The 23,480-nt window shown below is 37.4% G+C and overlaps 2 protein-coding genes across 2 annotated transcripts in view; one reads left to right on the top strand and one right to left on the bottom strand.

Moving 5' to 3' along the window:
* The window catches only part of LOC307184305 (uncharacterized protein), a 247,185-nt gene that overhangs the window by 39,301 nt on the left and 184,404 nt on the right, over positions 1-23,480 (bottom strand). The window lies entirely within an intron of this gene.
* LOC307184057 (uncharacterized protein) overlaps positions 1-23,480 on the top strand; it is a gene marked incomplete at both ends in the record, with an annotated part of 99,836 nt that overhangs the window by 11,656 nt on the left and 64,700 nt on the right. Inside the window, 2 exons of the mRNA XM_079917304.1 lie at positions 7,844-8,011; positions 16,212-16,313. Coding sequence (XP_079773430.1) covers positions 7,844-8,011; positions 16,212-16,313 — 270 coding nt within the window. The remainder of the gene's footprint in view (positions 1-7,843; positions 8,012-16,211; positions 16,314-23,480) is intronic.

Below are 23,480 nucleotides of genomic sequence, written 5' to 3'. Positions count from 1 at the left end.
GCTGGATTTGAGATTGGCAGCTAAAGTGGGGGGTGGAGGGGTGGGGGAGGTAGTCTTTTAAGACTGAACGCTTAACCTCTGTATTTGGTAGGTAGTGTCAGAATTGAGTTGAACTGTAGTACACCCATGCGGTTTCTAAGAATTGCTTGATGTGGGGAAACCACCGCCCCCCCACGCACACACATATGTTGGAATTAGGTCCAGGAACCCGAAAGAGTTGTGACGCAGAGAACGGTGTCTCTATGATAGAGACAATAGTGAGCGTATGAGTGTCCTAGGTTATGTCCTATGGACAAGCTCCCGGAATGACCCAAGTACAGTTCAGGAAGACAGTGGTATAACTTACCCAGAGTGAGTTAGACAGCTGGCACAGCTTAGAGATTGAATGTAGCTATAAATGTGTGGCAAGATTATAAGTAATTTAAATAATTAAACACTACTGTATTATCCCACCACGGTGTTCTTACATTCATGTGAACAGTGAAGAATACAATGTAAATGTTCCATTTTGTCCTGAGAGTTTTGTTCTTGTCTCTTGATCAGTGTCTAATCCCTCTAGTTGGTAGGATAGATGTTGTTTAAGTGTACCAACTTGCAAAGAGTAGTAAATAAATCTTAGAGGTAAAATGCACAGTATAGTGAATATAGATAATAATATTGCATTATAATCATCAAATTTGCTCGGAGACTAGAACTTAATTATTCCAACCACTAAAAAGAAAGGATCATTATGTTAATGTGCTAGAGGTGCTAATTGTCACTACAATGGCAATCGTAATGTATAAATGTATCAAATTAATATGTGTACACCTGAAATTTACACAGTGTTATATGTCAAATATATTTCAACAGGAAAACAAAACAAAAAAACAACACCTCTCACATATATCCTCTGCTGTGATTTCATTCCATGGCTTATAGTTTGATTCTGGATTTCAGTTTTTTCCCAGTTATTAGCTAGTACTGAGAATTCCCTTCTTTCTTCCAAACATATCTATAGATCTTGAAACAGTTACTACACTATAGGCACACACACATTCTCTATTTCCTTCCTAATTTTCCTGTGGACTTTGAAATACCTCTCTCCATTATGCAGAAAACTTCAGCTGCAACCCCTGTTTCTACATAAGTGCAACTGAATTTATCATAGTGTTCATAAAATAAAAGATCTTGTGGGAATTAGGACCTATCCAAAAACATGTTTTCTAGCATTCCTATCAAAATGGGATATAGGGGGCTTCCTTGATGGCACGGTGGTTGAGAGTCCGCCTGCCGATGCAGGGGACACGGGTTTGTGGCCCGGTCCGGGAGAATCCCACGTGCCGCGGAGCGGCTGGGCCCGTGAGCCATGGCCGCTGAGCCTGCGCGTCCGGAGCCTGTGCTCCTCAACGGGAGGGGCCGCAACGGTGAGAGGCCCGCGTACCGCCAGAGAGAAAGAAAAAAAAAAAAAAATGGGATACAGGGTCTGTGCTTACTCCACTACCTTGAATCCATGTCTGCGAATAGCTTCCATTTGCCCCTCTAGCTTCCTTTGGCACCCTTCTCCACCTTACTGTCTGCCCCAGGAGACTCACCACTATGGACTATATCAAGGAGTGTATTTGCCCCCTGGCTTCCTATGGGTTTGGCCAGTAGGGAAGATCAGCAGAAGCCTGGAGGGAGAGTGAGATTCTGGTATTATTGCCCCAGATCTCTCCCTGTGGTGTACCAAACGCTGCTTGTGTCCTTAAAGTCACACTCCTATAAAGCAGTCCTCTCCACACTGCCTTCTATGGCTCTGGGGTCTGGTAGCTGGTACCTGCTTCCCCCCTTACTGTTTTAGTCTTAGATGGACTGGTCTATCACACCTGATTTCCTTAAGTTCTGTCCACAGTTTGTAGATAGTGTTTTTATTAAACTTTCCTCAAATTACTCATGTGAGTGTGTCACCTATTTCATGCCACAACCTTATGACATACCAGTGCTCTGTTCTCACATTATAGCAATGATCAAATATCACCTACATTACATATTGATAAGAGAGAGCTGTCCATTGCTTACAGAGATAAGGGAGGATATACCCCCTTGACAGAGGTTTGGTAGTGCCTCAGAGGGGGAAAGGCAAAGTCCGATCTTACAGAGAATCAGAAATTTGATTTAACTCAGGTCTTTCAATGTGAGAGCTTGATTGGAAACGGGTAAGGATCGTGATTTAAAAGATTAGGACTTAGGGAAATGGCAAGGTGAGGATTTTGAGTGTTCCAAAGAGACTAAGGTAATAAACTATCTATTGGTGCATTCTGTTGAAGACTTGATGGTGCGGACAGAAGTTCCTGTAACGAACGATAAAGGTATTTGCCTGGTCAAGAGTCTTCTGGAGTGTAAAATGTGTTGATAATGTGAAATAAGGTCATGTAATTTAGACAGTAAGATGTGTGGGAGTAGGTGGTTTTGGTCCTCAGTGTCCAAGCTGTAATAAAGAATAGAGGTTTTGGGGTTTCCCTGGTGGCGCAGTGGTTGAGAGTCCGCCTGCCGATGCAGGGGACATGGGTTCGTGCCCCGGTCTGGGAAGATCCCACATGCCACGGAGCGGCTGGGCCCGTGAGCCATGGCCGCTGAGCCTGCACGTCCGGAGCCTGTGCTCCACAATGGAAGAGGCCACAACAGTGAGAGGCCCACGTAATGCAAAAAAAAAAAAAAAAAAAAATAGAGGTTTGGTTCTCAGTGTACTCGAATCTTCCCTAGTCTTAAGGTAAATACACAGACAAAATTTCACTAAGGTGGATTCCCCCAAACTGGATTTCCTAGACAGCAATATTCTTGAACTGTCATTCATGTTTTCCTTGGCCTTTTGTTTGATTAACTTGCAGTCTTTGAAAATTTTCTTCCTTTTCACCTAAGAATATAAATCTTGTGTTATGCATGTAAATCAGATACAATTGCCATTGGCCCTACTCTTCCAGGTCCCCCAAAGAATATACCCACACAAAAGCAATATAATTGGCCCTCTGAATCCACAAGGGATTGTTTCCAGGACCCCACCCCTGTGGATAACAAAGTCCTGGATGCTCAAGTCCCTTACATAAAAGAGCTTCTATTTCATACTCCACAGCAAACAACTTGAAATCCTTTGTTTTATGGACAAATTCTCTACTACCAATGCTCTTTCATGTTCATGTCTGCTCTGCAGAAAAAGGAACAACTACAGGTGTGTTGGAATCAACTCACAGTGGTTCACGATAGCCAACTGTGCACTTTTTTTCCCTTAACACTGCAATTCAGTAACATCAGTTTGGTAGCTTGAAATTGGCCATGATGGGAGTATCTGTTCAATGGAAACTGGCAAACACTACAAATCAGGGCTTGTTTTTTATCTCTTTTGGAGAGTCACTTGTTAAACATTTACCAGTACCCACTTGAAACAACATAGGAATCAGCTGTTTAACTTATACAAATTCAAATTCAAGCCAAAATAACATAGTCATTTTAATTAAAACAATGATTGTTTCCTTTGGGGTGAATTGTGTTTTGAATGAAAACTTATACTAACAATTTGTTTCAGATTAGACATGAGGGAATTGAACTGCCATTTTATTTTTCAGTTTATCCAAGGCAAAGACACTCAGAAGGCATATTGTATTTCCTCAGAAACTTTTCAGTAGAGACTGCAATTCACTAAGAGCTGCTGGAACTAGTATTGTTTAATGTATGGTTTAAATTTTATCTCATTTATAGAGTCAGGATATGCTACTAATCCATGAATTCAAATCTGACAGCTTTATCGAGCATCATTACAGCTGGTGTTTCTCAGTCTGTTAATCTCACTCAACTCTGACTTCCTACATAATAACTGGAAAAGACATTAGGAATGACATATTTATGTCTGTGGACACAGTTGATCAATCCATCTAGGCTGTGGGGAATGCTGACTAAGGCACACCAGGTAAATAACTTGAAGGCTGTAAACGGAAGTCAGAAGGGTCCACAAAATGGAGCTCTGATATTTATAATCTTGAATGGTTCCTGTATTATAAACAGATGTGGCAAGAATTTGGGTCTAATTGTGTGAGGATACTTGATAGCATTTCCCTTATTTCATTCAGCAATAAGAATTTTTATGGAACTGTATTTACACAATAAAAGAACTTCCATTTCTAATAATTAGAGCTAACAATTACATTGTGCTTGCTATGTCAGTCTTTACAATATAAATTAGTTAAGTGCTGTACTTTCATCCTGACTTTACCAAGTGGGGAATCTGCATCATGGAGAGAATAAGTGACTTGCCCAATGTCACTTTGCTATAAATAGTGGTGGAGCTGGGTTTCAAACCAGACCTTCTGATCAGGAATCCACCCTCTTGAACAATACAACTCACTGCCTCTGGTTGGATCATTCATATCTGACGTGGTCTCTCTCTGGAAATGTCCAAACAGGGTCTCACTTCATTAGATACCACTTTTTTCTTACCGTCAAGTAATACAGTAGAATGAAAGAGATATGAGAATGTCTAAAGACACCTGAAAGTGAGCTGAGTATTTTATCTTTTTGATTCTCAAGTCCCAAAAAGGAAGTATTTAAAGTTTTCAAGAGCAAAGAAGTGCACATGCAATTTCTGTCATACTGAGCCTCTTTAAGAGCTCATTCTGTGTACATGTCATGTACACACTGCTATATTTAAAAGAAATAACCAACAAGGACCTACTGTAAAAATTTGTTTTTAATTTTAAAAAAGAGCTCATTCTGTTTTAAAGTTTCATTTATTAAAAGGTTCATCTAGCAAGCCAAATTTAGATGACCAAATTTTGGTGACAGAAGCATTTGGACTTGTTTTCTCTTTGGCTCAAAGTTCCAAAAGGGCAGTTGAGAAATCTAGCAGCTCAAAGCTGCAGCAGGTGTGTGGTGTGCTGCTTCACTGGATTTTAACACAAATTTTATGTTTCAGTTTATGTAAGAATATGTTGATTAGCTCTGTCCCGGTAACTGAATGAACAGAGAACTGCTCATCCATATAATCAAATCTGTTTATAAGTAAGTGAGATGTTTTAACAGTCTCACGCAGGCTGACAAAAACAAAGATGATTATAATTTAAAGGCCCACCTCAGAACTTTACATGATAGGGGGATGATTACCTGTCCAACATGGACAGCTCCTACTCAGAAAAAAAAAAATAAAGATAAATCCTTGCCCAGGAATCGACATATGTTATATTCATAAATATTAAAATATAACTGAATATTTAAGGCCAAGGATACAGGAAATAAGTCAAATAATGGATGACACTTTAAAAGCCTTTAGGGTTTCTGTAACTTTAGCAAGTATGTAGGAAGCAGCTTTGATTTAGGCTTAAAGCTCAGAAAGATAGGTCATCGAATTATTATAATTTTTTGGTTTACTCTTCCTACCATTTAAAGTCAAATGTCACACTCAGATTTATTCAAAAAATGAGTGCAAACATACTTAAGGAATTTTGAAATATGATATGTGGAAGGTGTTCTATATCCTGAGTTAAAGTATTCTATTAGAAAGTTATCACTTTTATTTCAACAAACAAGATGTCCCATAACATTCTCATATCATTTACACTTCAACTTTATCATTACATAATATTACTATATAACATCCCCCTTATTTTCACACACCAAAATTATATTTATTCAATCAACATGGTCTATCTTTCCGCTACCTACTTCCCTGCTGTGGGTCACCTGTCCATATCCTGTTTATCTACCAATCCATAACCCCATCATCCTGTAGAAATTTTGCCCACTCCTCCTTCCTTTAATCCTTCCCTTCCCTACAGGCACAATTACTCTCTTTACTCTGAACTCTCTTACTGCATCCTGAGTCCTATATCTTACTCATCTTTCTATCCCCATTATGCCTAAAATTGTACCTTGCTCATGACAGAGGAACAATTATTTTAAATTAACTCAACTCAATACGTGAGTAATAAATGAATAAATATATCTAAAACCATTTAAGTGATTAATGAACTTGTACTTGGTATATAAAATAAAAACTATAAGAAAAAGCATTGGGCTTCCCTGGTGGTGCAGTGGTTGAGAGTCCGCCTGCCGATGCAGGAGATGCGGGTTCGTGCCCCGGTCCGGGAGGATCCCACGTGCCGCGAAGCGTCTGGGCTCCTGAGCCATGGCCGCTGAGCCTGCGTGTCTGGAGCCTGTGTGTCTGGAGCCTGTGCTCCGTTCGCAACGGGAGGGGCCCCAACGGTGAGAGGCCCGCGTACCGCAAAAAAAAAAAAAAAAAGAACAAGCATTAAAAACATTTGGGTTTTTTGGGTTTTTTTTTTAATTTTATTTATTTATTTTTGGCTGTGTTGGGTCTTTGTTGCTGCACGTGGGTTTTCTCTAGTTGCGGCGAGTGGGGCTACTCTTCATTGCGGTGCGCAGGCTTCTCATTACGGTGGCTTCTCTTGTTCAGGAGCACAGGCTCTAGGAGCACGGGCTTCAGTAGTTGTGGCTCGTGGTCTCTAGAGCGCAGGCTCAGTAGTTGTGGCTCACGGGCTTAGTTGCTCCGCGGCATGTGGGATCTTCCCAGGCCAGGGATCTAACCCATGTCCCCTGCATTGGCAGGTGGATCCTTAACCACTGCGCCACCAGGGAAGTCCTAGGGTTTGCTCTTGACTGTCTGCAAGAGACCATGCTGTAGCGTGCTCTGTCAGTATGCCACCCCTGACCATTTCCACACAAGTTAAACAAATATTTGAGCTAGAAACTTATTGTTGCATTTATCTATGTATCAGGACAACTAACATTTACACCCTTCAGTCCAGTACTAGGAGAGCAGAGGTGGAAATGTAGGGCCAAGGGCAAGAACCATTAGGAATGAGTCTCCAGAGAAAATCAGTGACAGCAAAAGAACCTTTCTTTCTGGGATTTATATAACTGACCTTCAGCAAAAGTCCAGCTGATTACTGCTGGACATGGTGAGGGGAGTAAGTAAAAGGTTTTACCTATAATTTTTAAGATAAACACATGGGAGCAACTATAGTATGTGAGAAGACATTAAAAGAGAAGTGTTTTGTTGTTGCTGAATCATTCTGTGATCTTCAAACCCTACTCCCTTCATGATCATTAAGAAATGTAAGTAAAGGACCTGTGTTTTTCTTGAAAGTATGTTTTGGTTATAAAATAGTGCTTCTCAATTTTGTATCCTTGAAAGACTGAAAGGCTTGGGGCATGACTTTATTCGGGTTTCAAACAGGACCACAAAGAAATACTTGGAAGATAAAATAGAAATGCACTCTCATTTCCTTAACTGGCATAGCCTTCTATACAATCCAAGAAACTCCCAAATACACAGAAAACTGTAAACTGCTATGACTGAAACTGTCAGATGAAACTTTACTTGCCTCCGTATATGCTTCATTCTACATGTAAGAGCACAAAGAGTTTTCTAGGAATGTATGTTTTTGCAGCACCTTCTTTGAAGCACAGAGAAGCAATAGTGATTTTTTTTTCCCCTGTGCCTGGAATTTTGAAAAGGATTCTAAAGCTAATTCTCAGTCTTATGTGGCTTCCTCTTGACCCCTAGATACTAATACATAAGTCTCAAAAACATACTTCTCAGCAAAAGGATTTGTAGTGCTGTCTTTAGTACACTGACTCCCAAAGAATAGGCCCTCAAGCAATGCCTACTTTATTTATGATATTTTAGGACTATACAAGTTCTTCCCAAGAGAATTGTCTAAAAACCTGAGCTACTTGTTTTCCAGGATGACACTGCCTTTAGTACAGACTTCGCCCCTGCACACATTCGGGAGCTTTCTTACCTTGGCCATCAGCATGTGCACACCTTTCTTCCCAGACCATAATTCATGTTATCACCTTTTCTGCTCCTCAGTCACCTCAGAAGATGGCTGTTCTGTGGATCTTGGCTTTCGAGTTGGTATTGAAGCAAAAGGATTCTACACAGAGAATTTCCACTCAGCAGCATGGGTTTTCCGAGGGGATGATGGGAATCCTGATGACAGCCCCAGATGTCTTAGTAAAAAACCTCGACCAGTAGCTGGTAAGGACCTTACAATTATGCTAAAATGAATATGTCCTAGAGAACCTGTAACCAGGCAAGTCTCTAAAGTCAGCAAACTTGCACACTGGGTGGAGCATTTGGAGAGAAGTATGGGTATGTGTGTATGTATATGCGTATGTGTGTGTGTGTATATATATAGAACTTCTTAATATTGTGAAAGAATCTGAAGCTATTAAAATACAAACTGTCTGAAGCACTCACTCAAAAATAGAATAATAATTCCAAAGTTGGAGTTAAAGATTAATGTAAGAAGAGTCAAGAGTCTTTTTCATTCTATGAGTAAAAAATGCTTACTTTTTATTTTTTTTAACCATGATTTAAGATTTATTTTTTTAACATCTTTATTGGAGTATAATTGCTTTACAATGGTGTGTTAGTTTCTGCTGCATAAAAGGGAATCAGCTATACATAGACATATATCCTCATATTCCCTCCCTCTTGTATCTCCCTCCAACTCTCCCTATCCCACCCCTCTAGGTGGTCACAAACCACCGAGCTGATCTCCCTGTGCTATGCAGCTGCTTCCCACTAGCTATCTATTTTACGTTTGGTAGTGTCTATATGTCCATGCCACTCTCTCACTTTGTCTCAGCTTACCCTTCCTCCTCACCGTGTCCTCAAGTCCATTCTCTACATCTGTGTCTTTATTCCTGTCCTGTCCCTAGGTTCTTCAGAACCATTAAAAAAATGCTTACTATTTTTAAAAAATGTACTGGAAAGTATAAACAAGTAACAAACCATTTATTGTTCCAGCACTGGAATATGACCATTTTATTGTTTCTGCATTCTTTTTATTATACATAGGTCTAGTCCTGTTTTTAAATGCATATGAAATATGCATTTCATATTATCATGTATATAGTTTGATATATAAGAAAAAACCCCTACCAGTAGCTGGTAAGGACCCTACAATTATTAAATTATTAAATTAAATTATATAGCCTGATTTATATTTTAATAATATAATTATATAATAATTATACCTTCATTTAATAACATATTTTCATGTGTTTTTGCAGATGTCATTATATTCTAATAGCTTCATGATGTTTTTTAAGAGATTAAAATTTAGTTTACTAAAACTATTGATATTTCCCTAATGCAATAACAGCATAATGATTTTTTTAAAAACTTATACCTGAATAACAACTTTCAGCATGTGAAATTATTACTTCAGTCCAATCTTTGCTGCAAAATTTAAGCTGTAGAGCTTTTATAAACTTCTGTTTTATTGGTATAAATAAATGACTTTGATAAATAGTAAACAATTTAACTCAAGGAAGCAAAGATTCAGATTAAAAATAATGTTTTAAATTAATTACACAATCATTGGCATTCAACAAATACCATGCCTACTATGGTCCAGGCACTGGGGGAAGTTGCTAAAGATACACAGAAGTGACAGGTATAAGTATGATAGCTTTCATTGCATAAAGAGGTACTTAGATTTTCAGTACAGGCATCAAAATGTGCTTAGTTTTATCTTAATCCCATTTATGGAGACAAGATTAATTGTTGTTACATATAAGATCATCATTTGTTTTAAGTGTAGAGTAAAATAGAGCCTTTCTTAATTTTTTCTTATAAATATGAAATTCAGCATTGGAGAATTTTAATGAGGAAAAGTTGTAAATCTGAGTTCCTGTGCACATGCATAAGACAATGCAAGATTTGTATATTGCACATTTAGAATATTTATTTACACTCATTTCATAATATGAATTAATTGAGATTAACCATTCATTGAAAAGCAAGCATGAGACTTTGATTCTAAAACTTAAGGAATTTAGAGTGGAATTTTTGAAAATTAAATTAGAAGCTGATGAACTGCATGCAAATCAATGAAGTTAGAACACTTCCTCATATCATACACAAAAATAAACTCAAAATGGCTAAAGACTTGACTATAAGACATGACACCATAAAACTCCTAGAAGAGAACATCGACAAAACATTCTCTGACATAAATTGTAGCCATGTTTTCTTAGGTCAGTCAGTCTCCAAAGGCAAAAGAAATAAAAGCAAAAACAAATAAATGGGACCTAATCAAACTTATAAGCTTTTGCACAACAAAGGAAACCATAAATTAAATGAAAAGACAACTTATAGACTTGGAGACAATATTTGCGACTGATGCAACTGGCAAAGGATTAATTTCCAAAATATACAAACAGCTTATACAGCTCAATAACAACAACAACAAAAGCCAATCAAAATATAGGCAGAAGACCTAAATAGACATTTCTCCAAAGAAGACCTGCAGATGGCCAACAGCCACATGAAAAGATGCTCAACATCACTAATTATTAGAGATATGCAAATCAAAACTACAATGAGGCATTATATCATACCAGTCAGAATGGCCATCATCAAAAAGACTACAAATAATGAATGCTGCAGAGGGTATGGAGAAAAGGGAACCCTCCCAACTGTTGGTGGGAATGTAAATTGGTGCAGCCACTATGGAGAACAGTATGGAGGTTCCTTAAAGAACTAAAAATAGACTTGTCATATGATCCAGCAATCCCACTCCTAGGCATATACCCAGAGAAAACTCTAATTTGAAAAAATACATGCACCCCAATGTTCATTGCAGCACTGTTTACAATAGCCAAGACATGGACGCAACGTAAATGTCCATTGACAGATGAATGGATAAAGGAGATGTGGTACATGAATACAATGGACTATTACTCAGCCATAAAAAAGAATCAAATAATGCCATTTGCAGCAACATGGATGGACCTAGAGATTATCATACTAAGTGAAGTTAGCCAGACAGAGAAAGACAAGTATCATGTGATATTGCTTATATGTGGAGTCTAAAAAAATAATACAAATGAACTTATTTACAAACCAGAAACAGACTCACAGACATAGAAAACAAACTTATGGTTAACAAAGGGGAAGTGGTGGGAGAGATAAATTAGGAGTTTGGGATTATCAGACACAAATTACTATATATAAAATAGATGAACAACAAAATCCTACCGGGAATTATATTCAATATCTTGTAATGAACTATAATGGAAAAGAATCTGAAAAAGAATATATATTGTATATATAGGTATGTATTTATATATATGTGTGTATATATATGTGTGTGTGTGTGTGGTGTGTGTGTGTGTAACTGAATCACTTTGCTGTATGCTAGAAACTAACACAACACTGTAAATCAACTATAAAAAAAATAGATGCTGAGAATCAGGAATAAACTTTTTAAAAAAGAAATAAAATTTTCTATAGTTAACTTTTATTTGAGTATTGGATGGCATAGGAAAAAAACACCAGGCTGAAAGTAGGATTTTCAGGGTTAGGATCTCTATTTGTTCATTGATGTATTCTAAGCACCAAGGACTGTGTCTGCTTTATTACAGGAAGCCAATTTATATTTGTTGAATGAATGAATAAAAAGTAATTTACCAGCTATGTGACCTTAGAAAAGTCACTTATTTACTGTTATTATCTCTCTGCCTATCATAGTGTTATAAAAATATAAAGTGAGTATAAAGTGAGACTATATATGTGAAAATTATAATGCACTTTTTTTTTTTTTGGCGGTACGCGGGCCTCTCACCGTTGTGGCCTCTCCCGTTGCGGAGCACAGGCTCCGGATGCGCAGGCTCAGCGGCCACGGCTCACGGGCCCAGCCGCTCGGCGGCATGTGAGATCTTCCCGAACCGGGGCACGAACCCGTGTCTCCTGCATCAGCAGGCGGACTCTCAACCACTGAGCCACCAGGGAAGCCCTATAATGCACTATTTTTATCTATCTTGACTATTTCTATCTGCTATCCTTATTTTTCTTAATTTTTATGAGAGTTTTAACTAAATATTAAATACATATTCACGTCTGTGTATATTTATATATATTTTATATAAATTGTAAACAATTGCTATTTCATAATATACTAACTAAATTGATCAATATGTATTGACTGTTTGTGGCAGGGAGCTGAAACACTAAGTTGGGTAAAATACAATTCCTCCCTCACAGTATCTTGGCCAACACCTGATGTAAGAAAGTACAATTATCACCATTTCTACAACTGTTTGTGGTCATCAATGAACAAGCATTTGGTTGATTCACCGTTATTTGCTTTAGCTAAAAAAGAAAAGAAAATTTGTTTAATTTTGCCAAAAAATTCATGTGTGTGTGTGTTTATACACACACACACACACATATGCACACACACACATACACACAACTAAAGAAAATGTTTAAATGTGGTGAGTTTTATACTATTTATTGGACGGAACCTCGGTTCAAGAATGTGCTAGTTTTGCTTTCTTACTGTTACTAAGACATATACCAGATACATGTTTTTAACCATGTGATTTTGAGACATCAATAGAAGAAGATGGAGATTGGGAGGAAACGTGAGTTGGAGGCAAATGAATAGCTTTAAGACTGAAAGATATCTTTATTAGCCTAATGGCATTTTTAAAATATTGTAATACTAATTTATATATACCAGTATGTATTTTGTGAAAATAAATTTTACACTTAAAAAAATTCAATCCTGAATCTTCTAGAAAGTGTCCTTCTATAATTTGGAGAAATAGATAAACAAAGGTTTGCATCATTACAAAAGTATATTGCTGGAGCTAAAAGAAAATTTAGGGTATTTTCAATATATGAGTCTTATTTATGGAAATATGTACCCTTCATTTGAACTTTTACATCTAACAAGATGATTCCAAGGAAGTGTTATTTGGGGGGATAAATTACTTGACGATGTGCCCACACAGTCTCTGAAAAGACAATGACATTCATCTGTGGCTTTTCAGCAGCTGTGCACTCATAGACTATTCACCAGAGAGTAGCAAGGGAATCCAGGACTATAAATCTTAAAATATGAGAGAATTGTCTTCAGAATGGGAGGGGAACATGTTGCAAAACATCTTGATTGTATCTTCTCCCACAGGAGAGCACTACAATTGAGCTTACCATTTAAAGACTTTATTGAATTGTTTATACTGTCACACATTGTTGACATTCGATTTGCCTGACTGAACAAAACCACCACCACCACTACAGCCTTGAAAGCAATAGCTATCTTACAGTCTCATGGAATACGAAAACAAACAAGAAAACATGATTTGATTTGAATCAACACAGTAAAAATACTCCATTAAACAAATATCTATTGGGTAATCAATCTGTCAAAAGCAGAAGATAGTATCAAGACGGTAACCTATAGGGAGCAAGAAGTGTTGACAAGTAGGGTAGTTAGAAATGATTTCTACCGAGGTCAGAAATAGGATTTCTGATTTTCTTTTTGCCTTGATTAGCTACCAGCTTGTTGCAGACTGCTAAAATATTCATTTCTGTGTCCTTGAATTTCCCAGTTCTGTCCCTTAAATTATGCTGAGATCCAGTAAGTGGCAGGCCAAACAGTCATGTAAAATAATTGCCAAAAGGGATTCATATTAACAAATGATAAGAGATCTTCCCAGGAGCATAGAATAAAGCAGAGCACAGCATTTTAGGGCTGGAATACACTAATACCTGCACAGCAGCTTTGGTTTCCTTTTCCAGTAGAAAAACAGTGTATTTTGTTCAGACATTTTGTAATAACAACCCTTCCTTCGGGAATCCATATGAAGAGAATTTATTCTTTCTCTCTTTGAACGTTTGCCAATTTTGGTAGCCAGTGTCTAGGATGTAAACTCCGTGAGAAAAAGTCTCTTCTCTGTATTCACCACTACAGTCCTAATACATAGGAAAACAACTGGGCACAAAGTAGATACTTAGTAAATGTTTGTGAATGAATTACTTCTGATATTAGGCTACAGTGGATTATTAGAGACAAAGATGCTTGTTTCCTTGTTTTTATCAGATCTCTTTGTTCCCTAGCTGACCAAGGAGATGATCACATCCAAGAACATTTGGGGAGATTACCTAACCTTTTACTATCTTTGTCACTTTTTAATAAGAAACTTAATTTTTTAAAATAGATTTACCTCAGAATATCTGGAAGGAAATTTAATAAAATAATGGCAAATCTTTTTACAAACTCTGCAAAATATAAGGTACATTTATAATAATAATATCTCTCCAAAGATCAGGGACTCACCCACCCAAACCATCTGTCCGCGATGGCAAAGAAAGAGATTCCTCATCAAAGGGGAAGTGGACTAAGGTCCTTTCCCACTCAAAATGCAGTTGTTAAGAGTTCCTTTGAACGCTTGATTGTTTCTAATTTTATCCAAATTTTGCCTACACTAGACATTTTTTTTAGTATGAACCTTTGAATATGAATCTAGAGGATGCAACCCTTCAAAGAAGAAATGTCCTTGATCTCCAAACTGGAGGAATATCTAAATATTTCTGAGAAATGAGAAGTGAAATACGGAAGTATAAAAATACAAAAGAATGGTTGAAAAGAAGCTACAAAATATATTACCCATAAATTTTAATGTAGTCCCTTTTTTTTTTTTTTGCGGTATGCAGGCCTCTCACTGTTGTGGCCTCTTCCATTGCGGACCACAGGCTCTGGACGCGCAGGCTCAGTGGCCATGGCTCACAGGCCCAGCCGCTCTGCGGCATGTGGGATCCTCCTGGACCAGAGCACAAACCCGTGTCCCCTGCATCGGCAGACGGACTCTCAACCACTGCGCCACCAGGGAAGCCCTGTATTGCCATTTATTAATGGAAGGGAATTCTATTAAATTACAATTTTAAGGTGTGAATTTGTCTTGCCCTTATTAATAGATGAGCATTCTTATTTTATAATTAATTACCTTTTTCCCAGAGACCTAATAATACCTTTTTCCCAGAGGCCTATTACTAATAATTCACTTCTGCAGCTCAGGAAGTTTATCATTATACTTTATTATGATTTATTCTTTATCATTTTAAGATATTCATTAACAAATAGGAAAAACTTGACTAATAAAATATGCCCATCTAATCGTTGGAGGCAGATTAATTCTCCCAGTATTGCATTAATACTTCTCTCTGATGAAGTTTTCCTTAAATACAACCAAATACTCAATATTTTGAACACTTTTGTTGTAATTCTTCATTGGATAACATTGTCAGCATTTAAAATAGGATTCTTCTGAGATCACATAAGCCCTTCAAATGTTTTATTTCAGTTTTGTACTCTAGCATGATTCAGGTATGATTTTTTTTTTCTAAATAAAAAACAAGGTGTAAATATACTGTAAAAGACAAAACACCTACCATGGCCACATCTCCCTTTATGGAAATTGCCCTTGCACAAAAGGAACAGTCTTGCAGAGACATGTTTTCTGCCTTGGAACCCTGCTCTTTCCTCATCTCTGAAGAGCAACAGCTCAAAGAGTTATGAGTTTCATCCTGTGAGATTCTCTCTTTCAGGAATTCAGCCTGGGAAAATGCTCTTGGAAAGTCTTGAGGTAGAGAAAAGTCAAGAGGGCCCAGGAGTTAGTCGAAGTTATGAACTTGTCAGCAAGCAGAAGCTTTGAGGAAGAAATACACATACACACACACACACACACACATATATACACACACACCACACACCCATACACGTACAGAAAAGACGGCATAAAGGTAGCAGAAGGAAAAGGGAGAAGACACATGGAAAAGCAGACTGAGAAACAGCTGGGCCACATTAATTAAAGATTATTAGACTAACGTAAAAATTCTTGAATTTTTACTGTGAAGTCTCTGGAACTCTCCACTTTCAATGCAGCATAACCTTACAGCTACAATTTCGGCAAGGCCCAGCTGTTCCCATTGTTTCTGAGAAGCTCAGTTGTTCAGGATTTCCTGGGATCCTGTAAGAGCTAAATGTATGGCTGAGTATTCTGTTTTCTTGTTTCCATGTGTATTATAACCTTGTAATAAATGTTCCACTGTTTATGGATCTGAGTGCCTCAGACCTGTAAGGCTCGGCTGCGTTTTGGGAGTTGTGCTGCCTCCAAGTAGTAAGCACTGCCCCTTACTCATTATGCGACTCAGATGAGCTGTTAACCATTTTGTGCCTCAGTTTCCTTCTCTCCAAAAAAGGAATATTAATTACAGGCCGATGTTAAGATTAAATTAGACGATACTTGTAAAGTACTTAGAATGTTTTTATTACCCCTGGCATGTAATAAATAAGCAATAAATACTAGCTGCATTTATAATCATATCTGTAGTATCTAAAGAATAACTCAGAAGAATGCCCTTTTTGTTTCCTCTTTAGTTCGTGAGCGAACCGTGAAACTGGTCAAAGGAACTGGCGATTATCCCTGGGGATTCCGAATTCAATTCTCCAAACCAATTGTGGTAACTGAAGTGGATGCTAGTAAGTTATCTCACTACAGCAACTTTAATTCGGACAGGAACAACTATGTCAAGCCTCGCGCAATATACTATACTAAATAGCCTCCAATATTATAGTTTTGTAAAACACATATATGCAATAGAAGCAATTTCTAACTCTCAGTCTATAAAAACTCATGATGATTGGCAAGTGCCCACATCATGATCAATTATTTTTTAAAAGACCATGTTTTCCTGACGGAACAGACACCTCTGGTGTACACAAGGCCACCCCACTAAAGAAGAGCCCTACCTGTACCTACGGAAACAGGGCTCAAGCTCTGGAGATAGAAGGGTCTTATGAGTGGGCAGCTGCCTATTTACTAGTATTTAATAGTTTCCAGGAGCAGTTCCATTCCCCCTAAATTATTTCCTTTCTGGCTTCTCAGATTTACTTCCTAACAAGCAAATTAGGAATTAGTAGATGCCTAATGAAAGATAGATCCTTTGCTCCCTGATCTGTTAGATATAAAGATAAGATAAATATACCCATACCCAGCATGGTGCATTAGGGGAGGCCTAATGAGGTTATCACAGAGGGATGCCCAAGGCCACTAGAGGTTTCACAGTCCCCATCTGGACTGTGAGTTTTCCGAGGTCAGAAACTGTATCCTATCCATCATTTTAATCCTCAGTACTTTGTGCAGTGTCCCAAAGGCAACAAAGTAGATGCCCCCCAAAATGCTTGTGGAGTGACTACGAGAGCCTTAGGTACCTGAAGGCTGGGGCAGTGTGGATAGAGGGGAAGGGAGGCATACTGTCCAGGAAGATTACAACACTCTGGCTTGCCCTGGTACCCAGGTGCCATTATCACCCAGGGTCACATTTTGTTTTTCTTTGCTTATCAGCATTCGGATGTTTCCTCTGTGTACTCTCTGTGATTCCTTTGAGAATATGTTCTCCTATCTGTAAAGAAGTAGATGACTACTCAACTCTGGGAAAGGCCAGAGGGGTGACAGCTGCAGCAGATGAAACTGTTGCCTTCAAGCCCAGCCTTTCACAGTCATAGGTGACATCCGTGGGTAGGAAACAGTGTGCACAGACAACCACCTATTTTTCATATGAATGGAGGATCTAGATAGAATGTGAGGTATTCTTGGTGCAGCATGGAAGTCAAGTTTTACAGTTTTAGGACCCATCTTAAGGAAACAATTTCTCACAGGTTATCACTTATGCCACGTGATCAATGGCACAGATTTTGTATAATGTAGAGGCTTAGTCTCCTTTAAATGAAGCGTAGGGGGAATGCCTGAGTACTTAGCAACCTAGATATCTGTCACACTCACTGATGTTTGTAAGGAAAGAAATTTACTGACTTATTTATAATATCAAAGTAAAAATTAAATTTACTTTAAATATAAAAGCCATGTGATGTTGCAGAGAGGAAAGACACTCACATTCACTGGACACCTAGTATGAGCAGGGCATTTTATATATGTACTTCCATATAATCTATACAACAGAACTTGAAACATGGTATTATTACTTCCATTTAACAGATGAACATATTAAGGCTCAAACTGGTTGAACAACTCACCTCAGGTTATATAACTTTATCATGGCCACTCCAGGATTCATACCTCAGAATTTCTACCCTTAGAACCAGAGTTTTTGCCCTATGACTTATATCAGTTAGGACTCTCTGTCTCAACTAGTAAGAAATTTGACTCAAAATAGAAGGGGATTGATTGACTCAAAAAACTTGAAGGTTCTGAGATAGCACAGGTGTTAGAGTTGTTTCATGGCTCAGTTATTTAATCAAAGGCATCACTTCTTTCAGCCCCTTGATCCAGACTTCCTTAGTGTTACAAGCCTCTCATCTGGATTCAAAACAATCTTAGCAGTTCTAGTTTTCCCATCGCACATCAGAGTCGTAAAGAGAGAGGGGACTCAGCTTGGTGCTCTGTGGTGACCTAGATGGATGAGATGGAGGGGGTAAGGGAGGTCCAAGGGGAGGAGATATATGTATACATATAGCTGATTCATTTCATTGTACAACAGAAACTAACACAACATTGTAAAGCAACTATACCCCAATTAAAAAAAAAGAGATAGAGAGAGAGGGGACTGGCTTCAATCCTCAAATCTTCTCTTATTTCCATGTCCCTGGGGACCACTGTGAGCTGTTTCAATTAAGCCAAATGCAAGGGGAATGTCGTTGTCCTGGTTGAGTTTCTAGCAAACCAGGGTCCACCCTGGATCTACAGGTGGAACAATGCTTCTTCACATTCCCCAAAGTACCAATAATAATGGAAAATAGATGGAGAAGATATGAGAAGACCTCAAGGAACTCTACCACCTCTCAGCCTCAAATCATACTGACACAGTGACTGACACTGTGCACCCAATGAGTGATAAACAACAGTCACACAAACAAAGGAAACATCACCTAGTGTACACACAAACATCACCTAGTGTACACACCTAGTGTACATCACCTAGTGTACACAAACATCACCTAGTGATAAACAACAGTCACACAAACAAAGGAAACATCACCTAGTGTACACAAAGGTGGTGTTTTGTCTCTTCCTGATGTAATATTACTTCCATCTTATCCCATTTTTTAAAAATCCTATTATTCTTATCAAAGAATTGCCTTTGAATTTTTCATGACTTGAGTTAACCTACTTTATTCTCAGCTGTTAAGAAAAATATTCAATACATTAAAGATCACACTAACTCTTCTTAGCTATACAGTTGAACTGACATTGCCCCAAATATCTGACCATTTATGAGCAGGATTCAGTCAGTGCACTACATAAAATAACTTTTTCTTAATACTCTCCATTAAGCTTACCTTGCAGACCTATTCTTTCCTGCTCTGGGTGAGTTCTGGGATGGATTCTAATTTTTTGTAGTCTCAGACAATAAGAACATAATTGTTTTGTAATTAAAAGTTCAATGTAGTCTAATAATCATAGAACTACAGGTAAGTCTAATGTAATAATCAAAATTTCTGAATTCTTTTCTAATCTTGAGTTTCCTCTCCCAGCTTGAGCCTCAGGCTTGCAAGAATGGATTATCTTCTTTCCTAGTTCTCGCTTCTATTTTCTGTTCATTAGAAATCCCACCTCTATACCTTATAATGCACCTGAATTTTTACCTGTTTCTCCTTTCCTCCTTCTCCAATTGAAAGCCAATACTTCTATCTTCTCGTGACTTATAAAAATACTAGTAAATTAGGAACAGATGTAAATTTCTTTAAGGTAATAAAAGAAATTCCTTTTTCTCCATTTCTGTAGTCTGAGAAATAGACAGCAATGCAAAAGCAGATGTGCAAAAGATTGGAGGAAATCACTATGACAGACAAAAGAGAGCATAAGTAGGCAGAAGAGCCTGTAGACAACAATGCAGGTCTGGCCCCTGTGAAAGGAGAGGGAGAAGGAAGCAGGATTGTGTAGGAAGAACCTCAAACTGCACTGTAGCTCTGAGAAATTCTGAGACAGCCCCAGAGTAAAAAGTGCCCATTAGACAAGTCCCACATTGGCCAGAAACGGCCTTGCTCCAGTACCCCCTCCAAATTCAGTCACTGGCTGGAAGTAGTGACTTAGTGGGAGGAATGTAGCCTTCGTGTGAGGCAGGATGACCAGAAAGTATAGCAGTTGAAGGCTTTCACTCAATCATAATCCTCACAGTAGTTTCTCTTGAAGGTATATCTAGGCAGTGTAGACCTAAGAACTCTATGTAGAGTATGGGATATAAAGCCTCAGGAAGGAAAAAAAAAAAAAAAAGGCAAATTGAAAGAAATAATTCCCATAAAGGTGTGCCAAATATTACTTTGAAAAAAAATACAGAAAGAAATTAAAAAACACTTAAATTAACGGCAGGAAAAGTGTGTATGGTTTGTAAATCTTAATGTTTAAAGACGTCACTTCTTCCTTAAATTGACCTATAGATATAATCCCAATTAAAATTCTAGTAGAGTGGCTGTTTTTGTTTTCGCTTTTGTTTTTCTTGGTAAAAAATATTCAATTAGATTCTAAAATATTTATAGAAAAGCAAAGGGCCAAGTTATTAACTCTGATGTGAATGAATTTCAATTAAAGTTTAATCAGCTAATCAAATATATATGTGACTATTAAGCAGATAATTCTCTTAATGATTGGGGAAGGGGGGGTTTACCCTAATGTTGGTGGGACTTGGAGGTGGTAAGGGTGAACCCCAGACGAATGAGGAGAGAGTAGAAGAGGAACATGGCAATAGAACTCAGGCGAAAAAACATAAACATTACAAATTTTGTCCAGGGTCAACCTTACTCTGTCTCTTAGTGCCCTTCAAATTAACAAGAACAAAAACCAATTACGGCTTTAATTATTTCTATTAGACAAAAACAGTCAACTTTTTATCATCAGGTGGTTTCTGATTTCTTACAATGTTTTAAAGGACATCTGGCTTTAAGAAAATAAATGTTCATTCATGGGGAATGTGTTCACGATGTTCCTCAGCTTTCCACTCCACTTAACTCCTCTCCCCCTTCCTCCTCGCTCCATTTTCTCTCTCTTCTGTCCTCTTTCCCTTCTCCCTACTCTCCTCTTTATACCTCTGACTTTGCAAGATTAGCCTTAAACAAAGAAATAAAATAATTCATAAGAAAAATAAAAATGACTACCCTTTGAAATTCAAACATAAGTTTAGCAAATTTTTGCAAAATATCAAAAACCTTGACATACTTTTCATGCCTGCCTTCTAGACAAAATAACTAAATGCAGTTTAATAAAATGTTATGATTTCTTTAATGTCTGATACTGTCCATCTGAGACAGTTAACTGTATCTCATTCATTCAGATGTGAAACAAATCAAAATATATGCATTGTAAATGATGTTGTATTTAGGAGGCCCTGAGGTTTCGTAATAGGAAAAGCTGAAGCATCTCTACTGTAGCAAAAAAGGTACAATACACAGTTAACCTAGGGTTTTATTCAACATCAGAAAGTGCTGCCTTGGCAGGGATTCATGTATGCTGAGTCTACTTCTCTTTTTTTAAAACGTATTCCTCAATGCTGAAAAGCAACCCCTGAAATCCACTGTCTAGTCAAATCTACTAAATGAAGGGTTGAGGGACTTTAAAATGACATGTATTTTAGCATTTCTTAGAATCTCATTCACACCACAAAACATTGTTCTGGATGCACCAGAGAGGCTTAATTACACACTGACGATCAAAAGATAAAGCAGGAAGACCTGTAGGTGCGATAGAATTATTATCCTTAAGTATACAGAGAGGGAGCTTGCTCGTAGCTTACATAACTAATTGTCCACACCCAGCTGTCATTTGCATGAACATTTTCTATGAAAGCCTAAATGCTTGTGAGATCTGGCATAAACAAAAGAAACAGATGTTCCAACTTTGATACAAAGCAAACTTGAAAAGAAAACTATACATTTAGGGATGGGCAGACCATAGAGGAAATTATGGACAGGGCCATCTTTCTGGAAGCTCTAGAACTTAAAATGCTACTGTTATAGTAAAATTTTTTTAAATAAAAAGGACAAGCCTGCTTTTTAATTTTAAGGTTTTCAGATTCTGCACTATATGTAAATATGCATGAAAGGATGAAGTAGCTCAGCATTTAACTCTTTATAATAAATACAGAAATATGTAGTCAGGTATCCTACTGGGGAAACAAACTTAGAAAAGCATGGTTTTGTTTTCTTACCACCTTGATCATTCCTTTGCAATGTAGGATGTATACTTCCATCTGCTCCCAAGAGCAGCCTCAAGTAGGGCAACTGTCTATGTGGTATATTACAGAGTCACCTTGAAATACCTCCCTCCCCTAAGAAATCCTAATGCCACAAACTGTCACCATAATTAGTAGATAAAGGGAAAATTTGTAAGTTGCATTCAGATTAGAGGAACACAGTCAATACCCTCTATAATTAAAGCTAAAAGCAATCAAATAAACTATCAAGAAGCATTACACCACAGAAGTAATTCCTCGACAAACAAGAATAATTTTCACTCATAACTCAATAATACAAAGATAAATAACACAGTTTTTAAATGAGCAAAGGATGTGAATAGGCGTTTCTCCAAAGAAGATAAACAAATAGCCAATAAGCACATAAAAAATGATTCCACATCAGTAGTCATCAAGGAAAGCAAACGAAAACCACTCCATACCCACTAGGATGGCTATAATCAAAAAGTCAAAAATAACAAATATTGGCAAGAAAGTGGAGAAATTCAGAACACTTATACAATGGTGATGAGAATGTAAAACGGTATAGCCACTTTGGAAAACAGTCTGACCATTCCTCAAAACGTTAAATAAACATAGAGTTACCATTTGACCTGACAATTTCACTCCTAGGTATATACCTAGGACAAATGAAAACATAAGTCCACAAGAAAATTTGTACACAAATTTTCATAGCAGTATTATTCATCAAAAAAAAGGAAAACAATACAAATTATCATCCACTGATGAATGGATAAACAAAATGTGCTATATCTTTACAATAAAATATTAATTCAGCAATTGAAAAGAATGCAGTGCATACTACAATGTGGATGACTCGAAAATATTTTGCTGAGTGAATGACACTGAACACAAAAGACCACATATTATATTATTTCACTTATACAAAATGTCCACAATAGGCAAGTCCATAGAGACATAAAATAGATTAGTGGTTGCCTAGAGCTGAGAGGTTGGGGGAAAGAGAGAGTGACTACTCTTGGTTACTTAGTTTTTTTCTGGGGTAACAAAAATGTTCTAAAATTATATTGTGATGATGGTTGCAGAACTCTGTGAATATACTAAAAAACATTTAATTATACATTTTAAATGGGTGAAATTATATGGTATGTTAGCTTTGACTCAATAAAGGTGTTAAAAAAACAAATTATTTCCATATTGCTGGATCCTTTAAGTCATAAATTGTTGTTTAAAGCAAAGTTTACTTGGGAGAGGAGATCTGTTATCAAACACTCGTACCTTTGATTATATAGTAGTTTATGACTTCATCTATTCAATCATTTAGCATATACAGATCAGCACAAATAGCTCAGAAGTTTGTCTTTCACTTCCATTGTACTCCTTAAAATTCTTTAGTTATCATTTACTTTTCTTACTCCAGATTTAATCACTTTCCCTCCATCTTTGTTCTTCTTGACTTTGTGAATAGAAAAGGATTTAGAAT

The sequence above is a fragment of the Stenella coeruleoalba genome, assembly GCF_951394435.1.
Source record: "Stenella coeruleoalba genome assembly, chromosome: 3".
Taxonomy (NCBI): Eukaryota; Metazoa; Chordata; class Mammalia; order Artiodactyla; family Delphinidae; genus Stenella; species Stenella coeruleoalba.
This window is presented reverse-complemented; position numbering and strand designations above follow the sequence as displayed.